The sequence below is a fragment of the Pongo pygmaeus genome, chromosome 8 (assembly GCF_028885625.2).
Source record: "Pongo pygmaeus isolate AG05252 chromosome 8, NHGRI_mPonPyg2-v2.0_pri, whole genome shotgun sequence".
In the NCBI taxonomy this organism is placed as follows: Eukaryota; Metazoa; Chordata; class Mammalia; order Primates; family Hominidae; genus Pongo; species Pongo pygmaeus.
The window spans coordinates 106,233,650-106,253,655 of NC_072381.2; the positions used below are offsets into that span (position 1 = coordinate 106,233,650).

The window sequence follows — 20,006 nt, forward strand, 5'->3', positions numbered from 1 at the left end:
GGAGCAAAGCTTGGCTCATAAAGTGAAGTTGAGTAATACTGAGCCTACCACACTGGCCTACTCGCCACCTCCAGAGGTATCTGAAGTCAGCACTGCAGGTTCTGTGAACATTAGGGAAGCTGTGCCTCTTAGCCCCCTGGGCCCCTACAGTTTAATTGCTCTCCTATCTGCTACTGAGGGACCAGCAGTCTTCCTACCCTGCCTCCACTGTTACCACCAACCCACTTTTTGATAAGGGCTGCAGATTTATCTTTCTTAGCCCTGCCTTGACTGGTCTTCCCAGCTCAGACGTTCTTAATCAGTTCATCATCTCTTTCAGGATTTTCTTCTGTGGTCTTTTTCAAACTACTAGCTGACTTTTCCCTTTTATTTCCCACTAGGAACCCCCCCCCCCCATTTCATCAAATCAAACTCACTGCCCTCTTTCATGCCCCTTCCTTAGTTCCCCAACACAAGCCTGTGCATAAGCTCGAACACTTCTACCTTTGCCATTGGTATTTCCCCTTCTGGCTTACCCTGCTTCCTCCTTCTCGGACTTTTCCAGTCTTGATTGTCCTCTCTGTAAACACAAGAATGAGTTTCAAGGCAAGTTACTTAATGTCTTAGAGCCTGTTTCCCCATCCATAAAATGGGGCTATAAATTCCTCAGGATGGGATGAGGGTACAAATAAAAAATGAAGCAGGATATTCTTTGTAAAAGTGTGTGTACATTTTTTATTGTGTTTCTCCCCAGCTACCTTCCCTCTCCCCGCCACACACATCCTATTTGCAGAGTGTTGGGGGAGGTGGAACTGTGATGTGGGCCCTGCTGTCTAGCAGTCTGCAGTCACACACAGCCATCCAAACTACGAGATTGTATATGATTCAGTGCCAAACTGTGAGCTTTGGGGAATCCAGAAAGAAGGATGAAGCCTTTCCCAAGTTTCCTTTGATTAAATGTGCCACTTGAATCCTGTTCTGACTCCTAGGCACATGCAAGAGTCAATCACATATATTCCTGTGGCCTTTATCATTTTGGTCCATCTCTTGAGCCCACATGAATACTGTCATGGATGGAGGAGGAAGGACCAGGCTGGGTCAGGGCCTGAATGCAGGTTTTGTTTGGACTGTAGGGGCTACGTTCACTTTAATAGGCTGTGACCTATTAAAGGAGGCAGGACCCAAGTTTGCACAGAAGGACCATCCTAGTTGAGTTAAAGGAGTTGGGGAGTTGATTGTGAGGGGTTTCCTAGATTGCTGCTGGGTAAGGTGATTGAATCTGGGAAGGATAGGGTACTTGATTGCCTAGAAGGGTGCACTCTAAGTTCTGGATAAGAATGGTGCCCAGGATGAGCTGGAGGGGAAGGCAAGTGTTTGAATGACCCAGTCCCTGAGGTGAGCCTAGGTTAGGGTTAAGATTTGGTGAGTGAACAGGTGCAAATGCTTGTGGCTTATTTATCCAGAAAAAGCATTTTCTGTGTGCCTTTCAGGCCAAGCTTTTACTTCATCCCCTTCAGGCCTGACCCCATCTCCCCCACGCATAGCTCAAGCTGAACAGCCCCTGAAGCTGGGAATCAAGCCCCTGCCTTGTGTTCAGAGCTTCCCCAACGTCCAGTCTCCACCTAGGGTGGCCTTCCCTTCACACCCTAGGCCGAGAGCAGAAGCGGGTGGCAGGAGCACAGGGAGTGAGGTCCAGGTTAGAGGACAGGCCAGAAGGCCCTCCGAGAGGGTCCCCCAACCCCGCAACGCCAGGACAGGTTTGCATGGGTCCCCAGTAGTAGGCAAGTCGAGGGGGTCCTAGGGTTACAGCGGAGGAGAGGACGGGCTATAAGCATGCGGAGGGTGCACGGGTTGGCGAGGCCACCACCAGGGGGCGATTTCAGGGCCGCAGCGCCTAGAGGTGGGAGGTCACCCGATGGCCGAAGGCTGTGTGTGAGCCTCGCCCTCAAACCGCTTCTGTTGTGCTAGAGTAGGGGGCGCAAAGAAGAGAGCGGCGACCTTCCCCTCACCCCACCCAGTCGGCCCCGCCTTTCAGGACCCCGCCCCACCCCCGGCTCCGCCTCCACCCCCCGCCCCGCCTCCAGCCGCGGCCCCTTCCTCTCGCAGCTGGTGCTGTGGGGCCGCGGAGCCGCGCGTGGCTGTCTCTATGGCCCCGGATCCGAGCGCAAAGGTGAGCAAGGCGAGGAGTGCGGGCGGCGCCCTGGCGTGAGCCGGGGGCTGCGGGCCGGGGGTCGGGCAAGGCCTCCTCCACGTCCATTCTACCCTCCAAGCTGGGCCAGGCCTTTCTCACCGCCAAGTCCCCTGGTCCTGCATGAAGGCTCTAGAGGGGCGCAAGCCAGGCCTCGGGCTGCGCGGGGTGCAGACCGGCCACCGCGGAGTCGGGGACCAGCGCGGGGAGGGGGCCGCGTGGCGAACAGTGTTCCCCAGGATCTGGGTCACGTCTCCCGGCGTCCGGCGGGATCGAAGGAGAGCTTGTCCTCGAGCTGCAGCAGTAGAGACTGAGGTTAGACCTGACGAAGGGAGAGGACCGCGGACTGTCCAGGATGTTGGAGGGAGGGGGTGCCGGGGGAGGGGCTCTCTCAAGCCAGGAGAGACCGCCATCCTACTAGGCAGAGGGAAATACCGCCTACACTAGGCAGGTGGACATCTGGGATGAAGGTCGAGAGCCTGCTGATCCTCCATTGATCCTGTTTGAAGGGTCTCTCCTCCCCAATTCCCTCCACCCCAAGACCTAATAGAGGAAAGGTGATCAGAGTTCAGGGGGCTGGCCCTGGGGAAGAACCCGAACTGTGGAACTTGGGGTGGAGTGTGGGGCGTGGACTGGAGACCTTAAACCCGTACTTCGCCACTGAAGGGAGGGGTGGTATGCTCCGCCCCGCCCACTTAGCCCCGCCCCCTCCCAACAGGTTAAGTGGGGGCTGAGAGCTCCAGCCCGTCTCCCACCTCTAGAACTGCAATATACATCGGGGTGGAGGAGTACTAAGTTATGCGTTCCATTCCATCTTTGCTAAAGCTAGGGGCCTCCTCCTGCCTGGGTTAGTTTCCCATTCCCTCCCTTGTAGAGCAGCCTTGACCCATGCACCCATCCCATCTGCCTATCCAAGGTCAGAAGCCTCCCCCATCATCACACACACACAACCCCCTCACCTCCCCCCCCCCACACACACACACACACACTTGAAATTAGGCCTTAGAATTGGGACTTTCAGGAACGGAGGCAGGGTTCTGCTCTGCATCTCACCCCAGTGGACACTAGCAGCCTCCAAGCCTATGGCGAAAACTGGACCCCTGTATGCATGTGTGCTTGTCTCTGCATGGATGCAGTTGTGTGTTCAAGAACTCTGTGTGAACACACATGTACTTGACCCTTCTGTGAACATGATTGCCTGGCCCACTATATCAATGGGTTTGTGTGCATGTCCTTACACATACATGTATGTATAGGACCCTCCTGTTGAATAGGTGCACAGTCCTTGACAGAAACCCACATGTATGGGTTTATCTCTCCTCAACCTCCGAGGCTGTGTGACCTGCTGAATGGATGGGCATGTAAATTCAACTTTACATGTGAATATGTATGATTACCTGTGGCTGTGGCCCTCTGTATGAGCATATGTGTGCACAAAACTCCCTGTGAGTATATGTGTGAATGACCCCTGTGAATCCACGTGTTCACAGGCCTCCTTGTGAACATGTGTGTGTGTGTGTGTGCACCCATGTGCATGTACATCACCTTCCTAATAGTCACCCATGTGACTCTTAAACTATAAGTGTGACATGCACCACACTGAGTGGCTCCTCTAACCTGGGGCATGTTCCTCCTAGCCATAGTGCTCCCCACACACATGCCTTTTGCACTGAGCAAATAGGAGGTCCCAAAGGTAAACAGGTGTGCCTCCACAGGGAGGGGTGGGGCATGGCCAGCTTGCTTGAAGCTTCCTGCTGTCCCAGCTCCCAAACAGGGAGCCTATGCCCTTTCAGGGTCAGGGAATCCTCTTCTCTCCCTTTCATATTTGACTCTCCCCCTCAGGGCTCTGCCCCTGCAGTGCTGACCTTTACCTCTTGAATAATTGCTCCTGTTATCCCTCTGGCCAGTTCCTGATTCCTCCCCTCTTTCCAAGGCCAGATAGTTAATATTTGACCTGGGAGAGGAGGCATCAGTGGCACCCTCTGGCCCTGCCTGTGAGTGGCTGATGAGATGGAATGTATTAGGTCTCTCCACACCTCACCCAGCCCAGGAACTCTTCAAACTCTTCCTTCAAAAGGAACCCCTTGGTGATTAGGAGGCCTGTTACAGGGGTTGGGAGAGGCCCGCCACCCACCCCCATCCCATCCCCAACTGGTTGGCTTGAGGGAGGGTCCAAGATGTGTCGGGAGGGGCCAAGGGCTCAGGGATCCCATCATTTACCTTCTTCGTGTTGCTTATATGTCTCAGCTGGCCTTGCACACTACAGCCTCCTGCACAGACATTATACCTGTGCAACCAGGGGGACCCTAGGTACCCACCCCAATGCCTGTGAATGCCTACTTGCAGGTAGGGACACGTGTGGATGCCTAGCCAGAGGGTACAGTACAGACTGGCGTGGGCAGAGATGTGCACCCCCTTGGAGAGGAATACCAAGAAGTTATAATTAAAGAGAAATTCCAGAGGGAGTTCTCAGGCCAGGGAAAAGAAAAAACAAAGGGAAAGCAGGACAAAATAAACAAAGGCCCATTAAACCTCTCTGGTCAGGCCTTCCTGCATAAGGCACCCCCGCAGGCAGCAGGGGCAGCTGCTGACCGAGTTGCATCTCATTGTTGGGAGAAGCAGGCATTCTCTCTGAGAACCCCAGCTCCTTTGACTTGAGGGCCTAGCGGAGCTTCTGACTTGACCAGAAGAGGGTCATGACCTTGGGTTTCGGGTTGTGGGCATCTAGGGTCTTGTAAGGAAGGTAAGTTCCCCTCCAGCCTCCTGCATCAGAGCAAAGGGATAGACAGAATGATTGTGAGTCGATCCTGGCGTGGGCGTTCTGTGGATGCTGGGCCTCCTTCTTTCAGTGCCCCCTGAAGTCTGGGTAACGTCATCCATCTTCCACCCACATACAGATCAAAGGGCTTTTTTTCCTCCCTGTTTTTTCTTCAGAAAACGGACCTCAGAAAACCAGGACTAGCTCTACTGTCGGGGGCAGGGTGACCCCATCAGTAACCTACAACCCCTCTAGAACTTCACAACTCTCTCTCACCATGGAGTTTGCATTTGATGCAGAAAGGCATGTGATCCCTCCCTCCTTCTGACCTCTTAGCTGGGATTCCATGGCCACACAACCCTGTGACTCCATGTCCCCCCGATTCCAGGACCCCCCATGGCCCCATGATTCCTTGACTCCTGTGACCTTATGACCCCTGACCTTCCAAGTGACTTCCTTGGACTTTGACCCCTGTGACTGTGCTTCGCATTCCCCGCCCCCACAACCTGTGACTCTGGCTCCCTTTGGGGGTCTTGTTAGTCTGGGCCTCCCCAGGAAGATGTGGGGGAGGCTCTGGCCCCTCCTCCTCAGCATCCTCACAGCAACTGCAGTCCCGGGACCCTCACTGCGGAGACCGTCTAGAGAACTAGATGCCACCCCTCGGATGACCATACCCTATGAAGGTTAGACCCTCAACCTCAAAGGGCAGCGGGAGCCAGGGCTGGGGGTGGGGAGGCACCCCAGAACTAGGCTCACTGTTCCTGCTCTCCCTAGAGCTCTCTGGGACCCGGCACTTCAAGGGCCAAGCCCAGAACTACTCAACACTGCTGCTGGAAGAGGCCTCAGCAAGGCTGCTGGTGGGAGCCCGAGGTGCCCTGTTCTCTCTCAGTGCCAACGACATAGGAGATGGGGCTCACAAAGAGGTCAGTCCCTGGAATCTGGACCACCCAGAAGGTCTCCATCCTTATCCAGCTCCCTGGGACCTCAACTTCCCTAAAACCCTGCCAGCCTTCCATAGCCCCCTGGTCAGACAGCACTGCCCTTCCCAGCCCAGGTGTCCCTTGCATTCAATGTTCCTCCTGAAATTGATCCTCACCCCAATTTCCCCAACTCTGTGGGGTCCTATTGCCTGGTCCTATGAGTAATAGGTATTGGGGTCAATGCATCAGCCTTTTCCTTTTGCCTCCACTAGATCCACTGGGAAGCCTCCCCAGAGATGCAAAGCAAATGTCATCAAAAAGGGAAAAACAACCAGGTATGTGGTCTGCCCTGTCCCCAGCTCCTTTCCTCTTCTTCCTCAATCAGGGATGCCAGGATTGTTGGGGACACAGATGGGTAGGTACAGACCTGCCAGTCAATCTCAGCAACCACAGTAAACATTGTAAGTATTGCCAGAGTGGCAAGCCACGGGCACAGCATTTTTTTTTTCTTTTTTTGAGGTCGGGTCTCACTCTGTCATCCAGGTTAGAGTACAGTGACATGATCATAGCTCACTGTGGCCTTAAACTCCTGGGCTCAGGGGATCCGTCCACTTCAGCCTCCTGAGTAGCTAGGACCACGGGCACATGCCACGCCCAGCTAAGTGTTTTATTTTTTGTAGAGACAGGGTCTTGCTATGCTGCCCAGGCTGGTCTTGAACTCCTGGCCTCAAGCAGTCCTCCTACCTTGGCCTCCCAAAGTGCTAGGATTACAGATGTAAGCCATTGCCCCCGGCATCTGGGCACAGTACTTCTAATTCAAACATCTGGTGGCCTACTAGTTTGTCCCGCAGTGGCATCTTCATCTCCTCTGGGATCCCAAATAATCAAAATAACAATAAGTAGGCTGTGGGTAGGAGGACAGCTTGAGTCCAGGAGTTCAGGACCCGCCTTGGCAACACAGCGAGATCTGTCTACAAAAAAAATACAAAAATTAGCCAAGTATGCTGGCGTGCACCTGTAGTCCCAGCTACTTGGGAGGCTGAGTGGGAGTATCACTTGGGCCTGGGAGGTTGAGGCTGCGTGAGCTATAATTAAGCCACTACATTCCAGCCTGGACGACAGAGCAAAACCCTGTCTCAAAAAAACAAACCAACAAAAAACAGTAAGTAACCTCTACAGATGCTTACTTACAATGGGTTACTTCCCAATAAAACCATCATAATAAATTGAACCATTGTTAAGTCAGCAACCATCTATAGCAAGTGATGATTTAGCTATTATCTCAGTTAATTCTAAGATAACCCTATGAAATAGTATTATCCTGCATTTTGCAGGTGAGAAAAATGAGTCTTTGGTCAAGGAATAGGTCAAATACCCAGTATTCCATGGACAGGCATTAATGAAGCATCAGCCCTTTCCAGCTAAAGAATAGGGTGTCTCCAGGGGTCCCGTGTCTGGCTAGGTAATGGCTCCATCTGGAGAGCTTTTACAAAATAAACAGCCCTGGGCTGGGCATGGTGGGTCACACTTGTAATCTCAACACTTTGGGAGGCCAAGGCAGGAGGATCACTTGAGCCCAGGAGTTCGAGGCCAGCCTGGACAATATAATGAGACTCCATCTCTAATAAAAAATAAAAAATAAAAAAATTCCCAAGGTCCACTGGGGCAAGGTGGGCCAGGGGTGGTGTTCGGACAGCTGCGTTTAAAAAGCCATCCCCAAGAGCTTCCATCAAAGGCTGCCTCTTGGTGCAGCACGGGTAGAAAACGGGGCTGGGGAGGCAGATGGAACCAGGTCATGGAAGGCCACAGATGCCCAGCTGGGAGTTTGGGTTTTATTCTGTGACAGTGAACACCCTCACAATTTGATACTTTAGAGGCTCTAACTTTCATGTATCACCCAGGTATATTATAAATGCAGGTGCTAAACTTAGTAGGTCTGGGGAAGGGCCCAAGAGTCTGCAATTCTAACAAGCTCCCAAGTGAAGTTGATGCTGCTGGTCCCCAGACCACACTTTGGATAGCAAGGCTTTATAGAACAGTTCCCAAAGCATGTTCTGAGGAACATTAATTTTCAAAGGAGGGGTTTAAATGTCAAATGAGTTTGGGAAACACTACATGCCCAGTCCCACAATGCACAGCAACATCCTTCAGGCTCTAGGATGTAACCCCAGTAAAGATAGGTTTCACCTGTGGTTTCCAAAGTTCTTTGACCAGAGAATTCCTCCCTACCTCCCTTTAAAAAATGTAAACATCCGCTGGGCGCGGTGGCTCAGGCCTGTAATCCCAGCACTTTGGGAGGCCGAGGTGGGTGGATCATGAGGTCAAGAGATCAAGACCAGCCTGGCCAACATGGTGAAACCCTGTCTCTACTAAAAATACAAAAATTAGCCCGGCATGGTGACACACACCTGTAGTCCCAGCTACTCGGGAGGCTGAGGCAGGAGAATCTCTTGAACCCGGGAAGCGGAGGTTGCAGTGAGCTGAGATCACGCACTGCACTCCAGCCTAGTGGCAGAGCAAGACTCCGTCTCAAAAAAAATAAAATAAAATAAATAAATAAATAAACATCTTGGGGAAACATCACTTTAGGAATATTTATCTGGCCCCAGGCACTGGATGGATGAAAATAGGGTGAGTCTGGAGGCAGGAAAGGCAGTGAGGAGGCTGGGGGCATCATTTGGGTCAGAGGAAGGGGCCTGAGCAGGCTTATGGAGAGGAGGGACAGATGCTAGTGGCTTGTACCAGGTGAGGGAGCAGGAGGAGACACAAAGAGGCCTGTATGGATTTAAACCCTGGGTAACAGGCAAGAGGAGGAATCATTAACATGGCAAAGGAGTCAAGAGGCTGGCAGCTGAGGGCATTTGACAGGCAGAGAAGACCAGTGTGGCTGGAGTAGGGCGAGTGAGGCCAGAGGAATGGGCAGAGTCCCATCACACAGGGCTAGGAGCATGTGGGACTCTATATTCAGGTCACTGATGAGCCGATACAGTGATGTGATCCACTTGACTTTTTTTTTTCAGACATGGTCTCACTCTGTTGCCCAGGCTGGAGTGCAGTGGTTCACTGCAGCCTCGACCTCCTGGGCTCAAACAATTCTCTTGCCTAAGCCTCCCAAGTAGCTAGGACTACAGGTGCATGCCACCACATAGAGATGAGGTCTTGCTATGTTGTCCAGGCTTGTCTTGGACTCCTGGGCTCCAGTGATCCTCCCACCTCAGCCTCCCAAAATGCTGGGATTACAGGTGTGAGCTACCACACCTGGCTAGGTTTACATTTTTAGAATATCCCTTGGAAAGTGGTTAGAGAGTAGCAAAAGTGTGTTGTTTGGTAAAATATCTCTGGAAGGAAACTTCAGACAATAGTAACAGCAGTCCTCTTTGCAGGCAAGCTGGGAGACAGGGATAAATGGGAGACTCCCTGTTTATAACATACCCCTTTGTACTTTCTAAGTTTTATACTATGTACATGTATTCATCATTGACTGAATAAATAGCCTTTATAAAGTCATTTTTATAAAAGAGAAGGTTGGGAGGAGCTATCAGGTAGCAACTGCAGATGTCTAAGGAAGAGGTCATGGTGGTCATTTGGACTGGGTGCTGGTGATGAAGTCAAAGTGGACCAAGTCAAGAGACATTTAGGACAATGAATTAATTGTGGAGAGGGACTGAATGTGGGGGTGAGGAAGTAGGAAGCAGCAAGGATGATTCCTGGCTTCTAGGTTGAGTCGTAGGATGGATGAAATGAGGTGGGAAAGACTGGATAAACAGGTTTAGGAAAGATGTAGGTTATGGAGGAGGGGATGAACTTGGCTTCTGACAAGGTGAGTTTGAAGCATCCCTGGGATATTGGATGGAGAGCGAGCTGGCATCTAGGGATAGATTTGGTTGTATCACCCCAGCGGAGAGGGCAGGAGTTCCAAGAATAGAAAGTTGCTGAGAAGGAGCTGGATGGGAGAGGAGAAGCACCTCAAGATGGTGGAATCCCTGGGAGCTCTTGAACCAGAGGTGGAGGGAACTGCAAGAGACACAGGAGATACTGGCAGAGTGGTGTCAGGTAATCTGAGGGACAGAGGAGAGAAATAGGGTCGTGGAACTGGGAGGCCAAGGACAGTGAGTTCAGGAAATATTCTGGAGCAGTGAGAAGGGTCACAGGTATCTTGGAAAGAACCGTTTGTCCTGTGGGTGGGGGCAAGAGCCAAACTACAAAGCTAGACTAATGGAGGAGGCCTCTAGTCAGGCAGGGGGCTCACAGCCCTCTCCACCTCATCCCACAGACGGAGTGCTTTAACCATGTGCGGTTCCTGCAGCGGCTCAATTCCACCCATCTCTATGCATGTGGGACTCACGCCTTCCAGCCCCTCTGTGCAGCCATTGTGAGTATATCTGTGTTGTGCCAGATCTCTGTTGACTTCATTAGGGATGGGATCATGTTCGAGATGCCAAAGAAGAGACTCAGAGCCAGTGAAGGAGACGGATGGTTTATTAAGGGGACTTCCATACAGGGCAGTCCAGTGGTGGCGGGCTGCACTGGAGAACCATTCCTCTTTGTAAAAAGCATGCAGTTTTTATAGCATTTTCACTTAGCGTCCTCCCCCTAATCACCTCCACCTGGCAAACTTCATTTAACCCCAAACAAAGGGCCTTGATCCCCTGGATGGCATGTGTTCCACAGGATGGGCTAGGGGCTCAGATGTTCTTCATAGATAAGGAGTGAATCTCTGGGTTGGCCACTTGCAGATCTGGAACTCCAAACATACATTGTTTTTAGGCCATAAGGTCATTCTCAGGGGATGCTTAAGTTATTGCTGTCAGGTGCATCTGCCATACAACCTGCCCCTATCCCTGATTGCTGATCCCTGACCCCAGACTGATCTGACTTTGAGCCACTGTCCCTGCCTGTCCTCTGAACCACTTACTGCTGGTTCCTTGTTCCCTAGGATGCTGAGGGCTTCACCTTGCCAACCAGCTTCGAGGAGGGGAAGGAGAAGTGTCCTTATGACCCAGCCCGTGGCTTCACAGGCCTCATCATTGGTGAGCAGGCCCTCTTCCCTATCACAGGCATGGTGTTTTTAGGATGTGGATCTCATCTCTAGGACCTGCCACCATGTATATGTCATGTGCCCTGTTGTATATGACATGTCTGTCATGCCTGGAATGTCCCCACGCCAGATGGAGGCCTCTACACAGCCACTAGGTATGAATTCCGGAGCATTCCCGACATCCGCCGGAGCCGCCACCCACACTCCCTGAGAACTGAGGAGACACCAATGCATTGGCTCAATGGTTAGGAGGATGAGGCACAGGATGATGGGGGGTAGGGGACTATTTCATTTTTACTCCCTTGGCCAGCTGACTACCCCACCCCCAAATCCCCAGGTGAGCCTGTCCATTCCATTCCTGTGTGTTGTCACGTGAGGGGTCAGCCTCAGAGTGGGGGAAAGGGATCCCCAGCCTGTCTCAAAAGCCTCTCAAACTGCCTGACCCACAGATGCTGAGTTTGTGTTCTCCGTCCTCGTGCGGGAGAGCAAGGCCAGTGCAGTGGGTGATGATGACAAGGTGTACTACTTCTTCACGGAGCGTGCCACTGAGGAGGGCTCTGGCAGCTTCACTCAGAGCCGCAGCAGTCACCGTGTGGCCCGTGTGGCTCGTGTCTGCAAGGTGGATTGGGCTGATGCTGAGGCACGGGTATAGAGGCTGGACCTCTGACCCTGGCCCCTTATCCCGTGCCTCTACCTCCCCAGGGAGACCTGGGAGGGAAGAAGATCCTGCAGAAGAAGTGGACTTCCTTCCTGAAAGCCCGTCTCATCTGCCACATTCCACTGTATGAGACACTGCGTGGGGTCTGCAGCCTGGATGCTGAAACCTCAAGCCGTACACACTTCTATGCAGCCTTCACGCTGAGCACACAGTGGTCAGTGCAGGGACAATGGGGAGGCAAGAAACTGCAGACAGCATAGGGGCTGGAGCAGAGGTCAATGAGGATGAGATAGGATCCACTGTGGGGAGGTCTGGCTGCAAAGTGAGAATTTTTTTTTTTTTAAGAGGGAGTCTTGCTCTGTTGCCAGGCTGGAGTGCAGTGGCGTGATCTCGGCTCACTGCAATCTCCGCCTCCCGGGTTCAAGTGATTCTCCTGCCTCGGCCTTCTGAGTAGCTGGGACTATAGGCGTGCGCCACCACGCCTGGCTAATTTTTGTATTTTTAATAGAGATGGGGTTTCACTGTGTTGCTCGGGATGGTCTCGATCTCTTGACCTCGTGATCTGCTCGCCTCGGCCTCTCAAAGTGCTGGCAAAGTGAGAATTTTAAGCACATCAAGCTAGGCTAGAGCCAGAAAATGAATGCAGTGGTCCACTGACTCACAGGAGAGGCCCTGTGGGACTATAGCTGGGGCTGGCCAGGGTAACAGTGAGCTTCAGGCTGAGCACGAGTTGGGGGGCAGGCTTGACTCCGTGTAACTCACCCCCCTTGCCCTATGTCCCATTCCTAGGAAGACCCTGGAGGCCTCAGCCATCTGCCGCTATGACCTGGCAGAGATCCAGGCTGTCTTTGCAGGACCCTATATGGAATACCAGGATGGTTCCCGGCGCTGGGGTCGCTATGAGGGTGGGGTGCCTGAGCCCCGGCCTGGCTCGGTGAGTGCCCACGCCTGGGGCCAGTGCTGAGTAGACAGAGCCCAGGGAAGGGTCAGAGGGTCTGGCCTTGTGGAGAGGGCAGGCAGGTGGTGGAGTCCCGAGGTTCACCACCTCCGTCCCCCACCCCAGTGTATCACAGATTCATTGCGCAGCCAAGGCTACAATTCATCCCAAGACTTGCCATCCCCGGTCCTGGACTTTGTAAAGTTGCACCCACTGATGGCTCGGCCCGTTGTGCCCACACGTGGACGGCCCCTGCTGCTCAAGCGCAACGTACGCTACACACACCTTACGGGGACACCTGTCACCACACCTGCTGGACCCACCTATGACCTCCTCTTTCTGGGCACAGGTGCTTCTGATCCCAGTGCCTGATCCCTGTTGGCCCTGATATCACCAATGCTTCTGAATCCATTAATTCCTGCCATGACTAGTGTGGAGTTCCCAATGTCCTGAGGGTCCACTGCTCCTGGCTGAGTCCTTGTTCTCGACCTCAGGACTCCTGAGCTGTTCGTATTAGGCCTCTTGCAGGGTGCTGAGAGTAGATCCCATAGTTGGGGTCTAACTCTCTGCTCTTTCCATGCCAGCTGACGGCTGGATCCACAAGGCCGTAGTCCTGGGCCCTGGGATGCACATTATTGAAGAGACACAAGTGTTCAGGGAGCCCCAGTCTGTGGAAAATCTAGTCATCTCTCTATTGCAGGTAGCCCCTCTCTGTGACCCTTAATATAGCCTTGCTGAAATAGGAGGAGGGAGTGGGGAGGTTGGGCAGAGGCTGTGTATCTGTATGAGTGGGGGCGTTGCCGACCAACTGTCCTATCTGGCTCCCAGCACAGCCTCTATGTGGGGGCTCCTAGCGGAGTCATCCAGCTACCACTCTCCAGCTGCTCCCGCTACCGATCCTGCTATGACTGCATCTTGGCCCGAGACCCCTACTGTGGCTGGGACCCTGACACCCATGCCTGCGCGGCAGCCACCACCATAGCCAACAGGTCCCAGGGAAGCAGGTGGGAAGTGGTGGGGGGTGAGAGTCACATGTGGCCTGAGTGCAGGAGGAAGGCCTGACAGTTACTGGGGTAGTGCAGGGGCTAGTTATTGGTAACAGACCTATCTACCCTTTCACTGGGAAACTGAAACCCAGTTCCCCTTGTTCATAAAACCTGATCTTCTGTCCCAGGACAGCACTGATACAGGACATAGAGAGAGGAAATCGAGGCTGTGAGAGCAGCAGGGATACAGGTAAGTCACTCATATGAGTGTGGGTCTAGCTACGCAGACTGTCCTCTTTGCCATTTACTGCCATGTGTACGTATATGTTTGTATCTGAGTGGCTGTGGCTGTGTGCATTTGGTAAGGATGACTCAAACACAGAGCCTGGCACAGAGTAAGCGCTCAACAAACATTTACTGCCCAAATGAATTATAAACTAGGAAACATATTCAAGATGTGAAGGGTCTTTTCACTTCTGGAGCTTATAGCCAAATAGTGGATGACAAGGGTTCAGGACGGTAATGGGTATTTCCCCAAGGAAGATCGGATGACTGAACTGATATCTGAAGAAAGAACAAAAGTTAATCATCATAGCTAAGATGTATTAAGTATTTACTGTGTGCCAGGCACTGATCTAAATACTTCTATGCATGATGTCATCTATTGTCACAGCATTCTTATGAGAAAGGTGCCATTGTTATTATCCCCATGAGGGACCTCTCTGAGGCCCAGGGAGTGTAAGTAAATTACTCAAATTTATTCAGCTATTAAGAAACTGGACCAGAATTCAAAGCTGGCTGAGTACAGTGGCTCACGCCTATAATCCCAGCACTTCAGGAGGCTGAGGTAAGTGGATTGCTTGAGCTCAGGAATTGGAGACCAGCCTGGGCAACATGGCAAAACCCCGTCTCTACAAAAAATACAAAAATTAGCCAGGTGTGATGGCACATGTCTGTAATCCCAGCTACTTGGAAAGCTGAGGTGGGAGGATCACTTGAGCCTGGGAGGCAGAGGTTGCAGTGAGCCAAGATCACACCATTGCACTCCAGCCTGGGTAACAGGGTGAGACCTCATCTCATCTAAACAAAAAAAAAGAAAGAAAAAAGAATTCAAACCTGACCTCAAGCAGTCTGACTTGACTTTGTGCTTCTGGTCACTATACTATGCTATCGCCCACAAGTTAGCCAGGCAAGCAGAGGACATGGGGTAATGGGGTGACATGCAAGCAGAGGGAGCAGCAGGCAGAGGGAGACTGGCACATTTGAGTGACAGGAGAATAGGCTGGACAAGTGGGCAAAGACCATGTTGAAGATTTTGGTCTTTATCCGAAAAGCAATAGGAAACCTCTGAAGTTTTAGGCTGGAGAGTGGCAAGATCAGATTTGTGTTTTTAAAATACCTCTCATGGAGAATGGATTACATGGGACCAGAGTGGGCCAGGAGTCATGGAAGGAGAGAAATCAACAGGTCTAAGATAGATGCCAGAAACAGAATCTTAGTGACAGTTAGATACAAACATGAAGAAGGGCCAGGCACGGTGGCTCATGCCTATAATCCAGCACTTTGGGAGGCCAAGGCGGGTGGATCACTTGAGGTCAGGAGTTCGAGACAAGCCTGGCCAACATGGTGAAACCCTGTCTCTACTAAAAATACAAAAACTAGCTGGGCATGGTGGCACATGCCTGTAATCCCAGCTACTCAGGAGCCAGAGGCAAGAGAATCGCATGAACCAGGGAGGCGGAAGTTGCAGTGAGCTGAGATCACGTCACTGCACTCCAGCCTAGGCGACAGAATGAGACTCCATCTCAAAAAAACAAAATAAAACAAAAAGGTGAGCAAGAAAGAGAAGGGAGACTCCCAGGTTTCTGACTTAAGCAACTGTGTGGCTGGTGGTGCCATTCATAGTGGTGGCAATTCAAGGAAAGGACTTGGTGTAGTTTGGGAGAAAAGCTTTGGCCTTTGAGGTGTCCAAGAGACCTCATGTGGAGATGCCCAGCACATGGTAGATATCTAAGTCTGGCACTCAGGAGAGAAGTCTGAGGTAGAGATTAGGAGTTACTGGCAGACGGCAGAAATTGAAACCACAGGAGAGGATGAGAGCATGGAGAGAGAATGGAAAAGGGCCCAAGGCACTGCCTGCTTCCTGGGAAGGGCCAACGTGAACCTTCTGTGGAAGCATGAGCACAGAGCCTGGGTCAGCTGTCACTGTGATTCTGGGTTCTGTGCTTGGTGCCAGGGACTTGGCAGTGAACAGTCTGGCTTGCCATCTTTAATCCCTTCATGGGATGGGCTGGTACTGACCTCTCCCCCAAACCCCACAGGGCCACCACCACCACTGAAGACCCGCTCTGTGCTCCGGGGTGATGATGTCCTCCTGCCCTGTGACCAGTCATCCAACCTGGCCCGGGCCTTGTGGCTACTCAATGGGAGCATGGGCCTGAGCGATGGGCAGGGTGGCTACCGTGTGGGCGTGGACGGGCTGCTGGTTACAGATGCACAGCCTGCGCACAGTGGCAACTATGGCTGTTATGCCGAGGAAAATGGCCTCCGCACCCTGCTGGCCTCCTATAGCCTCACGGTCCGGCCAGCCACTCCTGCCCCAGCTCCAAAAGCCCCTGCCACACCTGGGGCACAGCTGGCACCTGATGTGAGACTGCTCTATGTGCTAGCCATTGCCGCACTTGGTGGCCTCTGCCTCATCCTGGCCTCCTCCCTCCTCTATGTGGCCTGTCTGCGGGAAGGCAGACGAGGGCGCCGACGGAAATACTCACTGGGTCGGGCCAGCCGGGCAGGAGGATCTGCGGTGCAACTGCAGACAGTCTCAGGCCAGTGTCCTGGAGAGGAAGATGAAGGTGATGATGAGGGGGCTGGGGGCCTGGAGGGCAGCTGTCTCCAGATCATCCCTGGGGAGGGAGCCCCAGCCCCACCACCCCCACCGCCCCCACCGCCACCGGCTGAGCTGACCAATGGCCTGGTGGCACTGCCCAGCCGGCTGCGAAGGATGAATGGCAATAGCTATATGCTTCTGAGGCAGAGCAACAATGGAGTACCAGCAGGGCCCTGCTCCTTCGCCGAGGAACTCAGCCGCATCCTGGAAAAAAGGAAGCACACGCAGCTCGTGGAGCAGCTAGATGAGAGCTCTGTCTGAGCCCAGCCTCCCAGAACAAATGCTCTTCCAAGCCAGCCTGTCTGTCCCAGGCTGGGCCACTGCCTCCCTAACACAGCCACCCTACCTTCATTACCCCCACTCCATACCCTTCTCCCAACTTTTTGATGTCCTTGTAGGGCTGGCCAGTCAGGCCCAGCCAAAGCCCCCTCCTCAGTCTCCACAGACCCACATGTGAGCAGCCCAGGCCCATCGGTGCTCCTCAGAGGTAGGTGCTCCCTCAGGATCAGGTGCCCTGCAGACTCAGAGCCAGTTCCTATCCCCTAACCTAAACACTTATAGGTGAGGACTCCATCCTCCTGTTCCATTCATCGGCCCAAACCCTTTCTCTTTCTCCCAGGCAGGGCTCTGCAGGTCCATATGGGCTCAATGTCACCACCCTCTGCATGGCCCTGTGTGCTGGATGGTCCTGAAACCAGACAAGACCTCTGCCAGCCACCTAAGCCCTGCGTACATTCACATGCACATGTGGAAGAATGTTTATTGGCCGGGCTGCAGTGCCCCCACCCTCACCCTCTCCTGGTGCATTCTTGTTTCATCCCTGCTTCTGGACTTGGGGTACCCTCCCAATTGCCACATCCTATCTGGTCCTCTTCCCCAGCCCCATGTGGTGACCTCTTTGTCAAGAGCTTGGGAACGAGCCAGCCTGGGGAGGTAAGACTGCATCACTCCCCTCCTCTCCCTTCCTGTGTGGCCCTTGTGTATCAGCCTCCCTACTCTCCTTGGTCATTCTCAAGAGTATCAGAGACAGAGCTCCAGGCACGTCCCATCCCCATGCACATGTGGTAACACACACCTGTATCACACATGCGCTTACATTTCCACTCACATGCACCTCTGAGCCTCCCCTTGCTGTCTTGGACCTGTCTGTTGGGTTTGGTCCGTGGACATTTCAGAGGGAGATCCCCCTCCCATTTAGCTGTCCTCACAGGCCCTTCCCTAGGATGGATGACCAACACTGCACTCAATGAGCCAGTCTCTCTTTTGGGGGAATCAAGCATTTGCTTCCTCTATAGACTACAGCAGGGAAAGGGAGAAGAAATCTGATGTCTCAACTGGCACATGAAGCCCGTTCTTGGAACTATGCAAAGGGCAGAGGCTGGGAGTTTGGACGCTTAGCTCCTACCCCTGTCCTACCTCACCGGGGCACTTTCAGGGTCCAGGGGCCTCTGAAGTCTCTAGGCCTATATGGGACAATCAATAACGACTGAGCTCCCCCATTCCCCTCGGGTGAGGATGACTGTTATTTTTGTAGCTGAGAACGTGGAATCCCACGGGTTTTTACTGCCCTTCACCCAACCTCTTCCACCTCCACCCCACAATGAATGTATTTATTGTGAGAATGGCTACACTTCTTTAGGAATGTCCCCACTTACCACCAGGTGGGTGGAACAGGCATGTGACAGAGTGGGGAGCCTGGGTTCAGCTCCTCCCCCTGCCGTTGGTTAATAAACACCCTCTTTCCCCACAGCTATGACTAGTCTGCTTCATCTAGATGGGCCCACCCCTGATCACCAGGGGACAGGCTCCTGAGCCTATACAGAAGGTGATGTCTGCCTCCAAGATTGGCTCTGCTCCCCAATACAACTATTTGCAGAGGAAATTGGGATTCTCCGCTTCCATCCTGACTCCTTGGCAGGCACACAGGCCTCTTTAGTAAGGTTCACACTATTCATTGATCATGGTGGTAGGGCATGACAAGAAAATGACAACAGTTCAAGAATTCTTACAGGGGTTTCTAGATTTTTATTTCCTGGCTCTCATTTCCCCACCATCCCTTTTTTAAACTAAGATTAGAAAATACTCAATACCAGCCTTCCTGCCCTTCCCCAAGGTTCTCAGCACTCCCCACCAGCTGGCTCAAGGGACATGGATTTTATTTCTGCACAAAGAGGGACGTAGGGGGAAGGAGATGTATAGCTAAGACCGAGAGAAAGCTTGTTAGCCAGGGCTTGGTCTGGGAATCACTCCCCTCTCCCTTTCAGGGGTCAGGCCTAGATTAATCACTTGGCCTTTGATACTAACCACCTGACAGTTGTTATATGTTCTGCGTCTAGTTTTAAAATAATGAAAACTGAGGCTTGTGCTTAACATATGCACACATTTTGAAGACAGACCTGAAATGTGACCTTGGACAAGTTTATTAACCTCAGTTTTATAAATCTTTATTCACACAGATATAAAGTGCCTAGCCCATCACAGCAGAGCTCTCCATAGCTCAGTGGTTGTACCAATAAGACATCAGGGATTCTTCAGAAGCCAGCCTTCAGACCTCTCACTGTGTTTTGAGATCATTATCAATTTGGATTTAAAAAACAAGGGCCCTGTAAAACCCTTGAAGTCTTCCTTATCTCAGGTTTTAGGGATGCCACTTGCATAAAAATGAGTGGTTCACAAGGTCACTGCCCCTAGAAGCAGGCACTGGAAAGAAACAGGCAGCTCTTCATTATCCCAAGCAGAACCTCTGTCAACTTGCCCACTGATGGTTCCATTTGCCTGGGCTTGGAATCCCAAAGGGGAAGAACCACCTTTACTGGAGAAACAGTCCAAAGCCTGGGGCTGGAGTTGGTGGGGCACCTCTTCACTGTGCTTGCACCTGGGCTGGGGCAGGATCCTGAACCTCTCGGGGGCGTAGCCCGCTGAACGTGGTCGGCTTGTTGGTGAAGGGGTGCCACTGGCCCTGGATGCTAGGGTTGTCGGTGTGGAAGGGCTTGCGGATGCGGATCACGTCCAAGCCCGACTGGTCGGCCAGCTTCTGCACCAGCGTCGAGATCTCCTCGACCGACTTGCAGTGGATGCTCTCCTCGCGCACAGCCCCGTTAACTGGCAGAAGAGGGGTGAGAGTGGGTGAGAGCGGGCGGAGGCTGGCCGGTGCGACCAGGCGAGAAGGAGGCTAGCGGGTCGAGCCCCTGATCCCGCCCTCCAGCCCGAGCCCGGCCCCACTCACGGTATTCGGCCACTACTCTGGGCACGCAGCACGGACGCGAGTTTACATATATTACGACCCCTGGGTTCCGTCGGGCGAAGTCGATCACCTCCCGCTCCATGAAATCCCTAAGCGACCCAGGAGAGTGAGCAGTATGACCCCTGACTGGGGGCGACCTACCCGGGGAGTCGTTGCCACCTCCACCCCAACCCCGATCCGCACCTGCGCACTTCCCTTGGCTCACCTGGCGCCGCGAGACGAGGCGCCGTCGCGGCTGACGCTGAAGCTCAGACGCTGCAGCTGCTGCACGTAGCGACCCAGTCCGTTGTGGAGAACACTGGCCAAAAAGCGGCTCGCAGTCCCGCGCGCCGTCATAGCTACAGCTTGGAGGCCGCGGAGCCTAAGCAGCAAGGAGAGGGGGGCGGGACTAAATCTTGAGGCTTCCGGTTC

At 53.0% G+C, this 20,006-nt stretch overlaps 2 protein-coding genes and 1 long non-coding RNA gene across 9 annotated transcripts; 1 reads left to right on the plus strand and 2 right to left on the minus strand.

Annotated features, from left to right (window-relative positions):
* Positions 1-1,617: 1,617 nt before the first annotated feature.
* SEMA4G (semaphorin 4G) lies at positions 1,618-18,100 on the plus strand. Of its 7 annotated transcripts, none has more exons than XM_054436125.2 (16): positions 1,620-2,149; positions 5,102-5,608; positions 5,700-5,848; positions 6,118-6,180; positions 10,119-10,217; positions 10,782-10,875; positions 11,014-11,127; positions 11,333-11,502; positions 11,586-11,755; positions 12,331-12,475; positions 12,605-12,827; positions 13,063-13,178; positions 13,307-13,482; positions 13,653-13,714; positions 15,786-16,316; positions 16,971-18,100. In XM_054436125.2, the coding sequence occupies exons 2-16, from the start codon at positions 5,485-5,487 to the stop codon at positions 17,417-17,419; spliced, it is 2,685 nt and encodes an 894-aa protein (XP_054292100.1). In that variant the 5' UTR covers positions 1,620-2,149; positions 5,102-5,484; the 3' UTR covers positions 17,420-18,100. The 7 variants fall into 7 exon arrangements, with proteins under 7 accessions (XP_054292103.1, XP_054292105.1, XP_054292100.1 ...); XM_054436123.2 differs by lacking the exon at positions 1,620-2,149 and adding an exon at positions 2,160-2,482; XM_054436124.2 differs by lacking the exon at positions 1,620-2,149 and adding an exon at positions 2,160-2,482 and having other exon boundaries at positions 13,307-13,467.
* Positions 10,307-16,368, minus strand: LOC134740178 (uncharacterized). Its single transcript, XR_010127458.1, has 2 exons — positions 16,236-16,368; positions 10,307-10,583 (listed from the first exon to the last, which is right to left on the minus strand). It is a non-coding gene; the product is annotated as an uncharacterized LOC134740178 (long non-coding RNA).
* Positions 18,101-18,356: 256 nt separating the features above from the next.
* MRPL43 (mitochondrial ribosomal protein L43) lies at positions 18,357-19,994 on the minus strand. The gene is made up of 3 exons (XM_054436135.2): positions 19,801-19,994; positions 19,578-19,684; positions 18,357-19,453 (listed from the first exon to the last, which is right to left on the minus strand). The coding sequence occupies exons 1-3, from the start codon at positions 19,929-19,931 to the stop codon at positions 19,212-19,214; spliced, it is 480 nt and encodes a 159-aa protein (XP_054292110.1). The 5' UTR covers positions 19,932-19,994; the 3' UTR covers positions 18,357-19,211.
* Positions 19,995-20,006: the final 12 nt, after the last annotated feature.

Bases quoted from the DNA above. Each gene is read 5' to 3' on its own strand.
- SEMA4G (XM_054436125.2), top strand. From the start codon at position 5,485: ATGTGGGGGAGGCTCTGGCCCCTCCTCCTCAGCATCCTCACAGCAACT. The intron at 11,128-11,332 runs GTTAGGAGGATG...CCTGACCCACAG, and splicing joins ACCAATGCATTGGCTCAATG to ATGCTGAGTTTGTGTTCTCC. The intron at 11,503-11,585 runs GTGGATTGGGCT...CTACCTCCCCAG, and splicing joins GTGTGGCTCGTGTCTGCAAG to GGAGACCTGGGAGGGAAGAA.
- MRPL43 (XM_054436135.2), bottom strand. From the start codon at position 19,931: ATGACGGCGCGCGGGACTGCGAGCCGCTTTTTGGCCAGTGTTCTCCAC. The intron at 19,685-19,800 runs GTGAGCCAAGGG...TGGGTCGCTTAG, and splicing joins GCCTCGTCTCGCGGCGCCAG to GGATTTCATGGAGCGGGAGG. The intron at 19,454-19,577 runs GTGAGTGGGGCC...CTCTTCTGCCAG, and splicing joins CAGAGTAGTGGCCGAATACC to TTAACGGGGCTGTGCGCGAG.